Source organism: Gavialis gangeticus, unplaced genomic scaffold, assembly GCF_001723915.1.
Source record: "Gavialis gangeticus isolate Ggan-Ray unplaced genomic scaffold, GavGan_comp1, whole genome shotgun sequence".
Classification (NCBI taxonomy): domain Eukaryota; kingdom Metazoa; phylum Chordata; order Crocodylia; family Gavialidae; genus Gavialis; species Gavialis gangeticus.
In genome coordinates, this window is record NW_017729024.1 from 77722152 (window position 1) to 77740509 (window position 18358).

An 18358-nucleotide genomic window follows, 5' to 3' on the forward strand; every position below is an offset into this window, starting at 1 on the left:
AAACTTGGCAGTGTATCTGTTGTGCAGCCTGTTACATAGTTGAGTATAAACTCTCCATTTGTGTAGTTACCTAATAAAAGTCTTTTAGCTGAGTGGTTTTTTTTTTTTTTTTAAGGGTTCTGCTTTGTCATGTCTAGGCTAATACCTTATTATTAGAGGATGAGATAATCTCTTCTTCAGAAGAAACTGTTGTTTATCTAATTTTTTTTAGATTACATATATACATAAATGTTTTAAAACATAAATAAATAAATATGAATTTATATGCTTTTTTTTATTATTGCCAGACACATTTCTACATTGTCTACATTCAACGCCTACATTGCCCCTAATAACTAGGGGTGTGTAAAGTGGGCTATATTTGATATGGATTCAGCTGGATTTGGGGGCATTGATTCGATTTGTTGATTCAGATCACTGTCCCGATTCAATTCAGCTGAATTTGAAGATTCCGTACCGATTTTGGAGAATCAGTCATTCGGTCTTAGACAGTGTTTTTTCTACATACCTCAAGGTACCAGGCGCGGCTTGTGAATGTTGAGATGGAGTGGATGCAGTGTCCCACAGGAGCGCGGGGGGCACCCTGTGTCCTCAGCAATGGACCCTCCCCCCAGCATCTCCTCAGGGATTGGCCATTGGGGGAACCCTGGGTGGCCCCCCAAACCCAGGAGGCACCCGTCACCAAGCTGCGGGTCAGGGTGCTTCTGGTCCACTTCTGGGTCCGTTGCTGTGGGATGCTCCATCCGCCCCACCATCTCAATGTTCACAAGCCACCTGGTACCTTGAGGTATGCAGAAAAAACACTTAAAGCTGTGTCTATGTCCAAATTATCAAATCTCCCTGAATCTCTCTGAATCAATTAAAGGGTCTCTTGATTTGATTCGGAGATTTGGCTGCCAAATTGGGCCGAATCTCTGCTAAATTGAATCAGTGACTGAAGCTTCACGCAACCCTGCTAATGTGTCCTAGAGCCTTGAATCTTCTTAACATTCCTGGGAGAATGTGGGGCATAGAGAAAGCAAAGATTTACTTGTAAGCTTGTGTTGAAATACAGGTGACCCTCGCCATTCACAGGGGATACGTTCCCGCGAATGGTGAAATCTGCAAATAAGGCACTGCATTCATGAATACCATCTACATTCATTAACGCATTGCCCCTGGCGGCTTGGGGAAGGGGGAGTGCACGGCTCCAGCGGTGGGATCGTGGTGGCAGCAAACGTGGAGCTCCTGAGGAGCTCCTATAAGTGTATAAAGTGCATTTAAAATGCGGGTTCGGCATTTGTGAATATTTGAAACTGCAAATGCCAAACCTGCAAATAGCAAGGGTTTCCTGTATGTTGAAAGGTGTATGGCTTATTAATCCAGTCATCCAAATAGTATTTACTTTCTGCTTTTACGGTGAATGATACATTTGCTTGCTTTTTTCTCCTTTTTTTTAAATTAGACAATAGATGCCATGGATACCTGGGAAGATCTCACGGAACTCGGTTATCATCTTGCTGACCTCCCAGTAGAGCCACACCTTGGTAAAATGGTGTTGTGTGCTGTTGTTTTGAAGTGCCTGGATCCTATTCTTACCATTGCTTGCACTCTTGCATATCGAGACCCTTTTGTCCTACCTACACAGGCCTCACAAAAACGTGCAGCTATGCTGTGTAGAAAACGTTTTACTGCGGGAACATTTAGTGACCATATGGCGCTTCTCAGGGCTTTTCAGGTATTTTCATCTACAGGAGGAGTACTGATAATAGATTACGTAAGAGAGAGTAATAGTGCACTTTAAGTATGGCTAGCTAGAATACAGTTGTCATTAGTAGATTGTCCTTGTATTGAACCCAATAGTAACTTTCTCTGAGTAACCAAATATTTTGAAAATTATTTATTCTTTTCTTAGCATAATTTTGCTAAATTTATTCAATTCAGTGTTTCAACTAGGTATCATTTTAAGTTAAAAGTGTATCTCAATTAAAAGTATATCCAAGTTAAAATATATCTATATGTAAAATATTATCTAAAAATACTACTTTGAAATGCATTATTTTGATATAGGGACATGTACATGGACAATTCTGTTTTATGTGAGGAAGAAATGTCCAGTGATTTTGATACCTTAAGGCCTCTGCCTTAATTAAACTAAACTTAATATTACTATACTTAAAAAAAAAAAAAAATCTGGCAGTAGTAGCTTTGAGTTAACTGTGTTCGTAGGCATTTATAAAAATATATATATATTTATTTTTTCCCTATAGGCATGGCAGAAGGCACGGAGTGACGGGTGGGAGAGAGCCTTCTGTGAGAAGAACTTTCTTTCCCAGGCTACAATGGAAATAATCATAGGGATGAGGACACAGTTACTTGGTCAGCTCAGAGCTTCAGGTAAATTGTTAAGAAATGCCTTTAAATATTACTCAGTCCCAGAAGAGATAGCAATGAGCATATTCAAATTTTAACAAGAGTAAAACTCACCGGTGTTACACTCCCATGTAATGTATATAGTACTCTAGTGTATGTGCTCAGAAAGCTACATTTGATAGTGAAAAGATGGCATTGTACAACATCAGTTTATTTAATATGAAACAGGAAGATGCATTGAGGATCGTACCTAAGTTCAGCCAAGCTTTTCATAGTTCAGGGTTGAGAATGGAGACAAAAATAGTTTTAAAGCATGTTTCCATTTCCCTGATCCAAGTCTTGACTGCAGATTGAATCAGATTATGGCACAACTTCAAGTACTCCAAAGGGCTGTTTCAAAGTTATAGTAGATGTTTATTTTAGGGTATGACCCAGTGTTGCTTTTTGAGTTACACAAAACATTTAGTAGGCTATGAAAAACATTTTACATGGTAGAGCATCATTATTTTAACGTGTCAAAGCCAATTAAATTGAAGGATCTCAACCTAATTGCATTTTAAGTACGTGCATAATATATACTATATTAACTATCTTAAAAGTTATTAAAATGTAATTAGGGGGCTGGGGAAAGCATAAATATATTGTTTTGACCCAAAGGAAATTTAAAAACAATGTGTGCTTATAAAAAAAATACAAATATACAATCTTTTTTTTTCCCCTCTAGGTTTTGTGAGGGCTAGAGGTGGAGGTGATATTCGGGATGTTAACACCAACTCTGAAAACTGGGCCGTAGTTAAAGGTGCTCTAGTAGCTGGGATGTATCCAAACCTCGTCCATGTGGACAGAGAGAACCTTGTATTAACTGGGCCAAAAGAGAAGAAAGTGCGATTTCACCCAACCTCTGTTCTTAGTCAACCTCAGTATAAAAAGGTAAAATATTTCTCTAAATGTATAACGTCACAAACTCCTTTTAGGTCTCAGCCCTCTGAAATCAACATGTATATGTACAAGAGATCAGACCTAACTGTTGGCCAGGTGAAGATTATGTTTAAAATTGCCTGCAAAAGTTGATGTCAGTTTATTTTAAAAACAATACTTTTAAAATACTTCTTTATCAGAAATTATCTGACCTTGGTCACCCTACCGAATGGAATGGTGTCATGAAGTTGTTTACTGGTCTCCAGTGTGAATTGTGTTTTGGAATGAAGTAGCAACATGGAATCCGCTTTGAAGTTCTGATCTGGGTTTTCCCTGTCTACTAACTATATAGATTATTTAACTGTAAAAGGACAGTATAAAACTTTAATACATTAGAATTTTTAATATTACACTGTTCTACAATCATGGCTGACTTCAGCATATATGTTGCATTTATTCCTACATGGCTTGAGGAATAAACACATAAATAAATTTCTGTTCTTGTACTTCTTAGAAAAGGTACAAGAACAGCTTAAAGCCTTTTTTGCTTTTGCTAACAGATTCCTCCAGCAAATGGCCAAGCTGCAGCTATTCAGGCGCTCCCCACAGATTGGCTAATATATGATGAAATGACTAGAGCACACAGAATAGCAAACATCCGATGCTGTTCTGCTGTGACACCTGTTACAGTGTGCCTCTTTTGTGGACCAGCAAGATTACCAAGTAATGCTTTACAGGAGCCCTCATCTTTCAGAGGTATAGTATGTTTGGAAATAAAAAAATTCCAATATGTACCCATGTGAGTTACAGCAACAATACTTATTTTACAGGAGTAGCTAATGTATCTCTTGTGTGAATTATGAAGATCTTGCAACCATAGTTCTTACAGCTACTGAAAAAGTCATTAAAGGTTCCAATGAAACGCACATTATGCCTAGCTTCTGTATTTTAATATCCTTTTAAAGATGATTTAAAACACTGCTTTTTCATTGTTTAAAGATTAAATAGTAGAACGGGAATGTAAAATATGGGGAGAGAATCTTCTTTCAAAACATTTTATAAAGGATCACTACTCTGGGAATTATATTCCAATGTTGTAAGGCTGTCTTCTCTAAAAGTTCTAAAGCAGTTAGCTGTAGCAAGGGCCACTACTTTTCCACATAGTGGACAGAGTGACCTTCCTTACCTTGAGATGAGCACCCACAGCTATTTGCAGCCGCTTGATACACCAGTAGTCTAAAGTGGATGGTCCTCTCTTGAAAACTTTCTTCGAGTGTTGTCTCCTTTACTGCATCTGCTTCACTATTTAGCTTTGAGTCGCATCAAAAGATGTTTGGATCTTGTAATGACATAGGATTTTAAGGTCTAGGCTCTACTGGTTCTTTGGTATAGGTGTGTCTAAAGACACTTTTGGTCTTCATAGACTTGCATTATTTTATTTCTTTCTCATGCCTTTCCATTTGCAATTATTCTTCTTCATTGCTGATTCACTATATATACATTATTCTAGTAGACAAATTGCTGCTTTTTTCCCCACTTACCTGGGAATGGATCAGAGGCAAAGAGATCAGTCTTCAGGTCCCAGAGACAGTGTATGAAGGTTCTTATTTCTCTCTGTAGCCTGATGTCAGCTAGCCATAAAGTCTAGAGAGCTATCTTGATATACAAAAATAAAAATATAAAATGTTAAATATTCTAGACGTGGAGTTCTTTCAGCAGGACTCAAAGGCCAGAGCTTTAAGGGAGGAAGAGCCGAATGTCTTACCTAAATTCACTGTATTTATCTTGCAGTTGAGTGGTTAAATTCTTTCGTTAGGTGTTTAGTACTAATCTCAAGTTGATGGGTAAGATGGTACTAAACACTCATCCCATTTATTTTAAAAGGTGGTGTTTACTGTTTCATCTAATGCTTGAAGGAAAATGAGGTTCCATAGCATTTAACATTGAAGGAGTCACAGCAGTGTCTGTGGCAGTCTTTCTCTGAAGCTGTCTTACCAAAAATACATTGAGTCAGGTCTTCTTCTGTCTGTCTTGCAGTACAAAAGGGGCTATTTAGGATATTACTGTGAGAGCTGCAGGTGTTATAATTAGTTTCCCCCTCTCCTATGTCTCAGAGTAAGGTACGTTTGTATGTTACTGCTGTGTCCCCATGACACACCATTGCTGCTCCCCAGCACCATAAGCAGCCAACATACTTCAGAGGAGCTTCAGGGCTGCTCTAAAACTATACCAAAAGATATGGACCCAGGTTCTGGGTACTTCTAATAGTTCCTCTGCTGTTCTTCCCCCTTCCCTCTTCAGGTGTACCTAAGGCTTAATTGGGACACCTGAGGATTGAGGTCATTCTGTCTAGCCCCTTTCAAGGCATAATGCATCTTTTTATCCTGACTTGCAGGTAATAATAGATACACTTCTAACTGGAAAAGAAATTATCGTCCAGAGAGTAAGAGGCTGTATTGAGTTTTAGGCCACTTCAAATGTTTAAAAAATAATATTCTTTAACTTTTGTGCCATTAGGGGTACTCTGTTTTAGCAGTTCTCAACCTTTTTAGATTCAAGGCACCCCTTGGAAATCACCAGCTCTTAGTTTTCACTTGTTTATTGGCTACATAAAAATAATAGAGCGCTTGTTCTTTTAAAAAGACCTCAAAGACCTCAGCAGATCAGAGTATTTTAACACTACAGATTCTTATTTAAAATCTCTGGGTTTATATTGTGCATCATGTTTGCATACCTAACAGTGCTAATGCTGTGTTGCACCCTGCAGCACCCTTGAAAAGATCTCAAGGCACCCCAGAGTACCCCTGCACCCTGGCTGAGAATCGCTGTTCTATTGTATGCAACATCTGGATTTCAATTCTCACTTTTAAATTTTCAGTTGCTTAGGTAACTGTTTTTTTCTTGCATCTTTTTGTTGTTTTGCAACAATTTCTGATTGTTGCTTCTAAAACTGGAGTGTTTTATGGGGTATCTTCTTTTTTGTTTTGTTGTTGTTGTTGTTTTTGTTATTTTTTTCTTTACGTCCATATAGCATTCAGTGAAGTAAATAAATGTTCACAGTTTTCATAGACATTAGGGCTGGAAGAGACCTTGTGATATCATCGGGTCCAGCCCCCTGCCCTAGGAGCAGGAAGTCAGCTGGGGTCACATCACCCCAGCAGGTAAATAAATGTAATAAGTTTATAAATAGTCTTTTTGTAGAAAAGTTTTTAATGGTGATCTGTTTTCAGATAATGAGCTTTTAATGGTTGACTGGATTGACAGCTATTAAATGCCTAGCACACTTCTGACCTTTTCAAAGTTTAAAAAAAAAGTTATTTCTTTTTGGCCTCCTGTGTGCGACTTATTCCATCTCTTTTCTGGTCATCTATTACACTAATTCACTTCAAGTTTTTTTTTCCTGAGTTAGTTTCTTCAGGATATTTTCATCTTTACACTTCATATGACCAGAAAACCTATGTTTGCACCTATTGATTTTCAAAAGTCAGCTTTTCTCCAGTGATGTTTCCAACATAAGTATTTGTCATCTTTTTCATTTTCAAGGTTTTAAGTTTCTTTCCATCAGCAGTAGTAATGGGCACTTTAAATAATTCTAGCATAGAAACTCTATCAGAAATTCTGGTAGAGTAGAATGTATCTTTCACTAAATTAATATAGAAATATTTATTTGCCCACTCAATTTAAAAATAACATTCTTTCTGGAGAACCAGTTATTTGACAGCTTTGAATAATGCCTTTCAAAATTTTATATTACAGCAATTTAGAAGCAGTGAGATTTTTGGAATGCTAGGATATCTTTAATTTCACCATTAGATTTAGAAAGACATTATGTAATATTAACTGATGAAATAACATTAAAGGACTTCGCATTTTAATATTGAATATTTAAAGTGAGCACCTTAAAATTGAAAGGAACATTTTCTAAAGTAAATGTTACTAACTTGATACTAAGGTAAAATCTGTTTTGTGTAATAAAACCAGTAATATTCGATTTAAGCATTCAGATGCCAGCTTTGTCATTTCATTTCTACTCATGCAGAACTTATCCGGTCTTGCTAAGAAGTTTGGGACCCTCCAGATTAGAGTTACATTTACTAATGAAGCAATAGATTTAAAACACTGCTGAGAAATCTCATATGCTGCAATTTAAAACTTTTTGTCCTGTCTGTGGACTCAGAGGACAGTTTTTAATTTTCCTCTTTGCAGTAGTTTTTCAAGTATTTTAATACTTACCATGTCTCCACTCACATGTCCTTTCTCTTGACTAATGAAACCTAATTCTTTCTTCATCATTCACATTTATTTGGACCTCTGATTATTTTGGTTTCTCTTCAGTTGGTTCACATCTTTTTTTCTTTTGAGATTGGTATTCAGAAGTGGCAACTGATCTCCAGCTGAGGTTTTATCAGTGCTGAGAAGAGTAAAAAGATTACTTCATATATCTCAGATGCACTGTTCTTGTTTATACCTGTCTGTATGGTATTTGCTTTTTTTTAATAAAAGCATTACTTTTGATTTCAGTGAAACAAATATTCATGTGTTTAAGAGTATATGATGAAATAGTTTTTCTTTTTTTGTCTGCTCATGGAAACGATATTGAAGTGCTAATGTAGCTTTTATTTTTCTGTGTTAATTTAGTGGATGGTGCACCTAATGATAGTAGTGATAGTGAGATGGAAGACAAAACAACTGCTAATCTAGCTGTATTGAAGCTAGATGAATGGCTGCATTTCAAACTAGATCCTGAGGTAGGTAAATGTATCATCTGAATTATTTTACCCAAGAAGCAAGTATTATCTGCTTTCTTAATATTATCACTTCACTATGATTTCTAAAGTATTTGGGTCTTAAAGAATTTCATTGAGAAATAGTAAATAAATGTATATAGTCTTACTTTTTTATAAAAAGTCTTGAGATCTAAAGGGAAAATTATAGCTAAGAACTTGCCACTTGATTGGAATAAGTTAGATTTTAGGTTTAGGATTAATACTGTCAGCAAAAATGTAAGTACATCATATGTTTACTTTCCCACAACTCATGTTAATCTTGTTCTAAATTATCAGATACGTACAAAAATATAAGGTCTTCTCCTAAATGAATCAAGCAAAGTTGATTTCTTTAATATGTGGTTCTTTTTTCCTGCTTCAGTAAATTAATGGTTTAACAATGCATTGAGATTTATGAATGCTAGTTTTAGTACACGTGCAAACCCTGCTGAAATCCATTGGAAACTTACACCCCCATGCATATATGTTTTTGAGACGATGAGGCAGGATCAGAGACTAGTGTTTATAAACCTGGCTTTAAAGATGAATGTCACTGATAAATAAGATGGTAAGGCAGCATGTAAAAAGAATGAGTGAGATATAGATATCTTTTTAATGTGGTATTTAGGGTGAGGAGTCATGTCTATAGAACAGACATCTAAAGCTTATCAGACCCAGTATGGAAAATAATGTTTTCTATTTTAATGCTCTCTACACTATTTTTCTACTTTTTATTTTGGAAATCTTTGGTTTATGTCATGCACTAGCAATACAGAATCAGACCTACACAGTTCAATTTAGTTGAAATATATTTTAAGGGAAACGGGTCATTTAGAACTATTCCACTTGCTTTATTGAAGAGTACATATATGGTGAAAAAATTAAGACAGAAAAGGCAGAAGGTGAAAAAAAGATTAGATTAAATAAACATGAGGTTCTAAATAAAACTTTAGTTAGAGCTGGGAATTAGTAGTATGTACAACTCAGAAAACCAGATTGTAGGAGCAACAATGCTAATGAAAAAGTTTAGATGATGGAACTAAATAAAAAGTTGATTTTTTTTTTTTTAGAACAATTAAAGAAAAACTAGGAAAGCAAGACATTAAAATGGCTTTAAATGTAATTGCTTTTTCAATTTGAAACAAATGCATTTAATAGTTCAGACGTTTTAATGGGTGTTGACAACCAACAACCCACAGGCCAGATCTGTGTTGTGAAGATCTGATTCAAGGGGGGCAGGGGTGCCATGTTGAAGTGACCATTTAAGGCTTTCTGCTCAGTGACTTTGCTGCTGAATTTAATGTTCCCTGTTGGTGTTTGCCACAGCTTTCAATGGCACTTGGTAAGCAGAGGGGGACACAGAGCAGGGAGGGGATTGGAGCAGCCGGGGGTTGGCAGCTTGTGGCAGCGGCCACATTGCAAGCACTTATCCCACTGCTCTAAACAGTTGTTCTGGAATGTTGCACATTGCCTGGTTAGTGAGATGAGAAAGTGAGAAGTAGGACGTTGTTACAGAGCTATTCAAAATGTCATCAGTCTTTTAATGGAGGTGACATTCATTATAGGCTTCCAGTCTGCTGTTACAACTCAGACAGAAATGGCACAGCTTATTTCTTCGCCGCATGAGAGCCCCTTCTAAACCTTGGTCTCAAGTTGATGAAGCAACTATAAGAGCAATCATAGCTGTTTTAAGTACTGAAGAGCAGTCTGCAGGTTTACAGCAGCCTTCAGGAATTGGACAAAGACCAAGACCAATGTCTTCTGAAGAGCTTCCCTTAGCATCTTCATGGAGATCAAATACTAGCAGAAAAAGCTCAGCAGAAACAGAATTATCTGATGACTCTTCTAATGCTGAAAAGTAAGTTGGTTTGTAACTTTCCATACAATACCATCCCTTAAATTCCTGCTTGGGGAAAAATTATTACAGTTCAACTGAGCCCTTTGATTGAACCTGTATAGATTTTAGTAGTATAAATTACAAAAGGTGAATCTGGCTCCAATTTTGAGTCTTCCAGAGGAAGGTAAAATTTTTCTAGTATAAAAAATTGCAGAGCAATACTTATGAGTAATTTTTCTAATAGAAAGCAGTGTAATGTCTGAACTAGATCTTAAATAGGTTTGTATTATTATAAGTACACTTTTTTTTCCATTTCTTTAAGGGTTTCTACAAAAAAATGGGTAGAAATAGACATACTGTATTTATTTGCATAACACAAGCTTCCTGAAAAAAAATCCATGAAACTTATTTGGGAAGGTACAATGAAGAAATTTTTTTTGTCCTTGAAAAATAAATAATTTAATATAACAATTTTAAAATGCATACAACTGTTTTCAACCTATGATAAGGTGTTTGCATTCAAGACTGACTAAGCAAGCACGGGGATATAACCTGGGTATGTCACTAAGTTATGGTAGGCCTTTGTGAAGTGATAATACTGGGTCATCTATTGATATGCCAAAAAATACTTTTAACCAAGCTATTTGGAAATCAGTTTCCGTAAGACATGAATCTCAATTTTTGGTTGCTAATGTTTTTGGGGAAAAGTGTGTGTAGTGTGCAAATAAATATGGTAATTATTTATTTAAGCTTTTTAATTATAGAAATGTAAATTTCAAACTTGTCACATAGTTGCTCTTACCTTGAATGGCTCATGCTGCTATGTACAAGTCTTTCATGTAGAAATGAGAGTTTTTTGTTTCAAACCCCCTTTAAAAACAGTAGAGCCAACTAAATCTGTATGCTGTTTGGTATTTTATACTGGTCAACTATTATATTTAAACAGTTCTAAGCTTTCACCTATCTTTCTGCAGAGTCTTAATGAAGTCTACATCACCAGCATTTCACCAGCCACAGAAATACAAAGAAAGAGGTATCTTACATTCCAAACGAAGTTCAGAAGACAGGTCAGATCAGTCATCTGTGAAATCCACAGACAGTAGCAGTTATCCCAGCCCATGTGCCAGTCCTTCTCCTCCATTATCTGGAAAGGTAAAATATCACCTTATTTATGGATAATAACAAAAATATAAAGATGAAATAATCTACCTGACATTTCTTTTGAGATCAAAAGAACAAGAATATTTGTATGCAGAATAGTACCTGATGAAACTAAGACTTCAGTGTGCAGTGTAAAATGTCATACAAACATAAATAATCCAGACCCTAAAGCAGGGACGGGCAATTATTTCAGGCAGAGGGCTGCTTACTGAGTTTTGGCAAGCCATCAAGGGCCACATGACAGGTAGCCAGGGGCAGATAACTATTAATTTTCTAAATTTTTCAGGGGCCCCGTGGGCCGGATAGAATGGCCTGGCAGGCCGCATTTTGCCCACCCTTTCCGTAAAGTGTTTAAATTCTGGACAGAATACTTTTGTTCAAGAGCTGCACATCCTCCTGGAAGCTCTTGTCTGCCAATTTGACTCAGTACCAATTTTTCAGTTACTTCCAGATAGCTAGGTTAACTTGGGTCTCATTTGCTTAAATTGAAAATGTAACACACAACAAATCTAGTATCTGACTTAGGGGCCCCAGGCCTTGTGCCATAAATTGTGACATGCAACACATACAAGCAATTTATGGCATGACACAATGGGAAACCAGCCACAGAGATGTTTTACATTTAATATGAATGTCTTTATGGTTGGTTTGTATCATGTTTTTCCCCAAACCTGGGCTGTCTAGTTAGCTTTTAAAGGTCAAGGCACAAGAGGGGAGCCTTGTATTGGGGACTGGGGTTCCCCTAACACTGTCAGTTCAGAGGGAACTGAGGAATTTTATCTCGGGTCTTGAAAGTCATGCATCATGCCATGCATGTCTGGCATGGCAGGATATACAAATAATGGAATGAGGCATAAAATTCCTTTGATCCCATTGAGCCATTAAATTAATGTATGCCAGGGCCTGGAGGTAAGGTACTAGAGCAGAATCTATAAGGTGGTGGAGGATGCAGTCTAGGTGGAGCAGAATGTCTCTCCTTGTGTATGTTAGCTGCCTGGATTTATTTAATAGGAATGAGGGAAGAAATCTGTCCTGTTTGCATCAGGAAAATTGGTGCCAAACGCAAGTGCCAAGAGGTCCCTTTCTTGACAAACCTAGAATTCTAAGAGGACTTTTTGAAAAGATTCTTTACCAGATGTTTCTTTGCACATGCAGTCCGCTTGCTTTTTTTGCAGGGTTCCAAGTCTCCTTCGCCAAGACCAAATATGCCAGTTCGGTACTTCATAATGAAGAGTAGCAATCTGAGAAACCTTGATATTTCTCAGCAAAAGGGTATATGGTCTACAACCCCAAGCAATGAGCGGAAACTAAATCGAGCTTTCTGGGAGAGCAGTATAGTTTACTTGGTATTTTCAGTTCAAGGATCTGGACATTTTCAGGTGAGTCCTAAATTATAATTTAAATTGTCTGCCTGGTGGTTGGGTAATAGCACAACAGATTACCATGCAAAGAAGAAAAGCTTTGTGTATTATTATAAAACAGTTTTGAGTAGTTTGTATTTGGTTGATAGAGAAAGGAACATTTCATGTTTCTCTGAAGTTTTCTCTTCAGTGTGACTCGGGAAAGTTGTTCAGTCATTAGGACTGAATTGCATACAGAGCTCTTCAGCCTGGATAGCATTATGCTTTATGTGTGTGTCCTCTGGTTGAAAATCAAAGGGGAGGAAAGACATCAGACAGGTGTCTTCATTTTTTTCTTCCTCTGACTGCCAAAAATAAGTGTACCATTTATGATTTAATGGCACCTTTTTGTAAAAGTCATGGAGGTCCACAAGTCTGGAGAGATGTCCATTTCATAAAGAAAAATGCTAGGAGAGGTTATGGCTATGGGTACAGAGAGTTATTTCACCCTGAAAGTTATTTCACCTTGTAGCTTCAAAGTAAGGACCATAAGCATATCTTCTAAAAAAGAAAGCTAATCTCACATGGAAGAGAACCAACACCATCCCCAAGTAAGTGTTGTTGGTGCAGAAGCCTTTCACAAAGTTCAGATTGACCAAGGTACCAGGAGGCTGACTCAGCTTGTTACATAAAATTATCTATGAAAATCTAAAAAAGTTGAAAATAGACTGAGTTAGTTTAGACTGGGTGTGTCAAACATGCAGCTTGTGGGCAGGGTTTGGCCCGTGGAGCCACTCTATCCTGCACGCTGGACCACCAGCAGGCCACCAGAAGTTGAGGGGGAGGGAGGGCATGGGGAGGCAGTGGCTGGCCACGAACATGGCGATTGGCAGCAGAAGGACAAGCAATAGCCTGTCACCCTCCAGCTGGTTCACCTGTCACCACTGCCACATTTTTACCTTCCCACTGTGGGCCCTGTGCTGGAGCTGCCACCACAGCACAGGATATGAGGTGGTGGTAGCTCCAGCTCTGAAATGATGCATGTGGCAGGGGCTGGAGCTGCCACCATGTGCTCCAGGTTGGAGCCAGAGCTGCTGCCGCTACTTCATCATGCCCTGGGCTGGATCTAGTGTGCAAGGAGCTCTGTGGTTTGGATTTGGCTTGGGGTGCAAGATGAGTTTTGAGACCCTGGGTTTAGACCAAAAGGATTATCAGTAAGACCCAAGGACTGTAGTGAGATCATCTCTGGTAAACAAGAAGAGGTTGGAAGTCACTGGATCAGTATTAGTGTGTTGGAAAATTAGGTCTAATGGTGGACCAAGTAACAAAGGGATGCGGTAATTCCACCGATCAGACCTTTACGGGGTTTTTAATTTGACATTGATGTCAGGAAAAGGGTGGATTGAGAGAAGGAATAACCTTTACCAGCTTTGCTGGCCCAACTACCATCCCTCATGTCTTTGGTGTTCTCTGGGATGGCTCTGGATTTTCATAGCTCTGATGCCCTGATCTGACAGAGCCCTGCTTAAAGGGGACCCACATAATATTGTAACCTCCACCAACTTCGATCAGATTGTGAACCCCACCTACACTGTGACACTTGCACTCCAGCTGTCACCTTTTAATATGCCTTTTTCATTTCCTATTACATTATATTTAAGATGTTTTAACTGGTTTTCCTTCTTTTTCTGTATCTTAAATATTTTGTTAAAGAGATTCTTAAAATTTGCCAAAGGACCTAGCAGGCTGTGATGTCTGTACTCAGAACCCTGAACCCTGTTTAACTATTTACTTCTGTTCAGTGACAAGATAATAACATATTTAATTCTTTGTTCGTTTATCCCATTGATTAAACATGGGTAAGAATTAATACCTGAAAGCCTGTCTGTGTTTATACCAACCATACAGTTGGTCTGATAAGAGAGATCATCCACAAGATTTCTTGCCTGTTGTGCATTTCCTGGACCAGCAGCATCAGCTTAACACTACTGTTGAATAAATATGGTATCAGTGCTTAATTAACATGGCTGTTGGAAATAAGGCACACATTGTTAGCCTGAATTTGTCTAGCCCTGGCTGTTAGCCTGTGGACCTTGTTTTGATTGCTAAATTAAAGGCCCCTCAACTAATAGGTACTGGACACAAAAGTTGGCTTTGAATCTTGTCTAAACAAAAAAATACCATGCTTCTTGTTTGAGGCTGTATTTTGTTGGCACATTAAAATGTAACTGGAACGTAATTAGAGTTTTCTGGGTTTTTTTAAATTGTGCATTTCAGTTAGTAAAGAATAGAAAACCAAAATATCAGTGTTTCACTTTCTATAAATTTGGCTTTACATGCATTTACACATAACAAAACAAAATCATTTTAGTAAAAAAACCCAAACAATCAAACTTTTATTTATTTATTTAAAATGAAGATATTGAGATACTAAAGTCACAGGGTAAGCCTGCTCAGTGTTTTACATAAGGCTTCTATAGAACATAATTGCTTCTTTACTTCAGTTTATTTCAAATGTCATATTGATAATTTAAAGTAGATTAAAAAACACCCTGGTTTCTATATTCTCACTATCACTATTCTCATGTTTTTAGGGAAGGACTCTGAAATTCTTTCATTAAAGATATATTCTAAATGGAAATGATTACTTTTATTCTAGGTTGCATGAGTATTATTTGTTTATAGACAGTCTGGTTAGGTTTGTCCCACTTAAAACATGTTTTTTGGTTTGTTTTTTTTTCTATTTTAAATTTTGTCACAGGGTTTTGCTAGAATGTCCTCAGAGATAGGACGTGAGAAAAGTCAGGAGTGGGGCTCCACAGGCTTAGGAGGAGTGTTTAAGGTGGAGTGGATCCGGAAAGAAAGTCTTCCCTTTCAATTTGCGCATCACTTACTCAACCCTTGGAATGACAATAAGAAAGTACAAATAAGCAGAGATGGACAGGTAGTGCATATTTTCATTTAAAATCTTTACTCACTATTATATATACAGGATATTTAAAAGTTTCTAGGCAAGTGTGGTTTTCTTGGCTTTACCTTTTCATAATAGTCTCATAGTGTAGCTTTATATCTTACTATTTTTAATCTTCTGTCAGCACTTACCTTTCATATATCATGTGATTAGCTTTGATTCGATATTGGCATACTGTGTTCTGTTGTTCTACTATTAATTTATTTGAAGCTTTGCCATACAGCAAGGTAGAATAGATGAAACAGAAGAAACATCATTTCTGGAGAAGGTTGACACTTTCAATGTATAATAGAAGACATACAGAACCAAATACAATTTTATAATTCTCCAGGGTACTTTAACCCATGTATTTAAAAACTATAGAAAATACTATCCCACAATGTGTTGTGTGTGCTGTATAGCTTCTGTCCTTTGCTTTTAAAATAAATATATTCTAGAGCAACAGAGGCCATATTTCTTCTTGTGTGAAATGGAATATGAATGTATTTTTGCTAGGGCTGTCAGTTAATTGCAGTTAACATACACAAATAACACAAAACAAATTAACACGTTAATTTTTATAATAAGCGTTAATTGTACACGTCCATTTTGACCAGAGGTGAGCAATATCCAGCCCTCCCTGCACCCTATCTAGACTTGGCCTGGCACAGTGACCAGAGCAGACCAGCTCTGGACCGGGTGTAACCCACGTGCACAGCCCTGCCTGCCTGCCCATGCTGAGCAGTGGTAGCTGGGCATAAGCTGCTGCTCCTCCCCCTTACTGCTGCTGGGCCTTTTTTGCTGTGGCTGCCCAGAGCCCACGCCCATGTCTGGGCTTCCCTGTGGCTTCTCTCCGCTGCTGTCACTGCCGCCTCCGGGCCTCTCAGCGGGGAAAGGGCGGCAGTGCAGAGGAGCCTCAGGGGCTGCAGCGAGAAGGGCCTGGCAGTGGCTAGGGAGAGGAGCTGTTTTTCCCCCTGCACTGAGCAGCAGCTTCTGTCCAGCTACTGCTGCGTAGCATGGGCGAGTGAGTCTGGAGCAGGCACAGGGTGGGCCAAGGTTGGGGCTGTTTGTACAGGTTCCAGCTGGTTCGTGCTGGCGGCACGAGTCTGGAGCGGGTGTGGGGTGAGCCGGGGTCAGGGCTGGGGCTGTGTGCTGCTGGTGGTGGTGGTGGTGGTGGGGTAGGAGCTGCAGGGCACACAGGTTCCAGGCTGTTGGGTGAGGGGGTACTGACTGTTGTTTAACTGTGCAATCAAAATTGCAATTAATTGCGACTATTCTTTTCAATCTCACAATTAATTGCGATTTTTTTTTTTAATCATTTGTCAGCCCTAATTTTAACTGAATATCTATGAAAGAGAAAACTTCTAGAATATGGATCTTTTGCATAGTTTGTCTTATATTCGATTATAATATTTTAAAAGTTGCTTCTCGATGAACTTCGTTATTCTTTGTGTATTAACAGTAAGGAATACCCTTATGATCAATGTGCCCTCTGCAGTCTACTTTTTGAGATCATGAAACTATATATTAACCAGAAAGTTCCCCATCAATGCTGGGGCCTTGGTAGTACATTGGGGTGTCTTCTGCTTCCTTCTTGGGTTGACTGTAGATTTTATTTTTTAATTGGTGCTTTGGGGCTGTGTTGTGCAAGAGGGGAATGTTCTTGTGGACCCACTTTGGCCAAATACCTATTACAGGGATGCTTCCAGGATTTTACTGTAACTTGCTTTGCTTTTCCTTTACCTTTATGAACAATGTGGAAGAGATTCTCGTCAGAAATGGCTTGCTCAGTTTTAATCCAGATACAGAGTCTCATAAAATTCAAATAGTCTTTGTTTCATTTTAGAGCAATACAACAGATTCACACATATTCATAACAGTCTTAGTTACTTGGAAATCAACTTGCTTTTCACAATATATAAATGATCCCAAATATACATAACTGATTTAGACATGCTCAAAAATATGTCAGCAAGGATAGTCACTCTGAAGTTTAAACTTTTAGTTTTCGCTATAACCTTAGGAAGGTGGTACCTTGAGAGATTTGTAAGATAGGGTTGGTGATAGGAAGGGGAATGGAGAAACACAGAGACTCTGGCCTGGATGGGAAGAAATTGTATAATGTCCCTGAAATAAAGGGGAGCAGAAGGACAGCACACACGGAGATAGATAGACAGAACGGAGGAATTCATGGAATCCTGGGTACTTGCAATGTGCTACACCTACATGGAGTGTGTTTCCTGTATGTTATGAAAATTTAATCTTTTTATTCTTCGAAAAGCCTTTTGTTAAAGGGGGAATGTAGTATATGTTGTAATACCTAAAGGTATCTCTTCAAACAGAACAAAAACCAAACTGCTAATTTTTTTGGAGCTCAGCCACTAGTGTGTTATAGCTTTTTTGTGTTATGGTAGTCTTGTAACATGTCTAAACACAGCAGCAAAAATGTGAATTTGCTATTTAAGATTGCTTTTGCTTTTCTTCAGGAACTGGAACCACAGGTTGGAGAACAGTTGCTACAGCTTTGGGATCATATTCCTGTGGTTGGAAAAAATGCAACTGATTGACGATGCACAGAAATACACTTGAGGTATTGTATTGTAAGACAGGGCTTTCAACCTTTTTTAATAAGTGTAAGACGGGAGAGGTATCTGTCCAGCTGGGCAGTGCCTGTGCGACCCACATTGGTGCGCCACTACCCTCGCCCCACTCTGGCCCTGCTCCTGAGAGGTGGTGGCGGGGGGTTGTGGGTGGTTGCAGCCTTCCCAAGTACCTCCAAGGATAGCCCAGGGGTATCCCCGGTTGACAACCCCTGTTGTAGGATAATTATGCTTTTTTTTTTTTTTTTTTTTTTGAAGGGGACCATTGTGAATTTTCATTATTCCTTGCATTATATGTTTTTACCATATTTTTTCTTACGAAGTATTGTAAATATTTTTATGGGGGGGTTGCATAATTTTGTCAGAGAAAATATGTTTGTTTTAAAAAAATTTCCTTTTTTTTTTTTTTTTTTTTTTTTTTTTTTTTGGCTCCA

General features: G+C 38.1%; 1 protein-coding gene across 3 annotated transcripts in view; it reads left to right on the top strand.

Moving 5' to 3' along the window:
• YTHDC2 (YTH domain containing 2) overlaps window positions 1-18358 on the top strand; it is a 62613-nt gene that overhangs the window by 39164 nt on the left and 5091 nt on the right. For all 3 annotated transcript variants that reach the window (XM_019517274.1, XM_019517275.1, XM_019517276.1), the window contains 10 exons: window positions 1445-1717; window positions 2250-2376; window positions 3077-3282; window positions 3831-4026; window positions 7909-8018; window positions 9602-9894; window positions 10848-11025; window positions 12210-12413; window positions 15136-15318; window positions 17811-17914. In XM_019517274.1, the coding sequence (XP_019372819.1) occupies window positions 1445-1717; window positions 2250-2376; window positions 3077-3282; window positions 3831-4026; window positions 7909-8018; window positions 9602-9894; window positions 10848-11025; window positions 12210-12413; window positions 15136-15318; window positions 17811-17891 (1851 nt within the window). In that variant the 3' untranslated portion in view covers window positions 17892-17914. The remainder of the gene's footprint in view (window positions 1-1444; window positions 1718-2249; window positions 2377-3076; window positions 3283-3830; window positions 4027-7908; window positions 8019-9601; window positions 9895-10847; window positions 11026-12209; window positions 12414-15135; window positions 15319-17810; window positions 17915-18358) is intronic.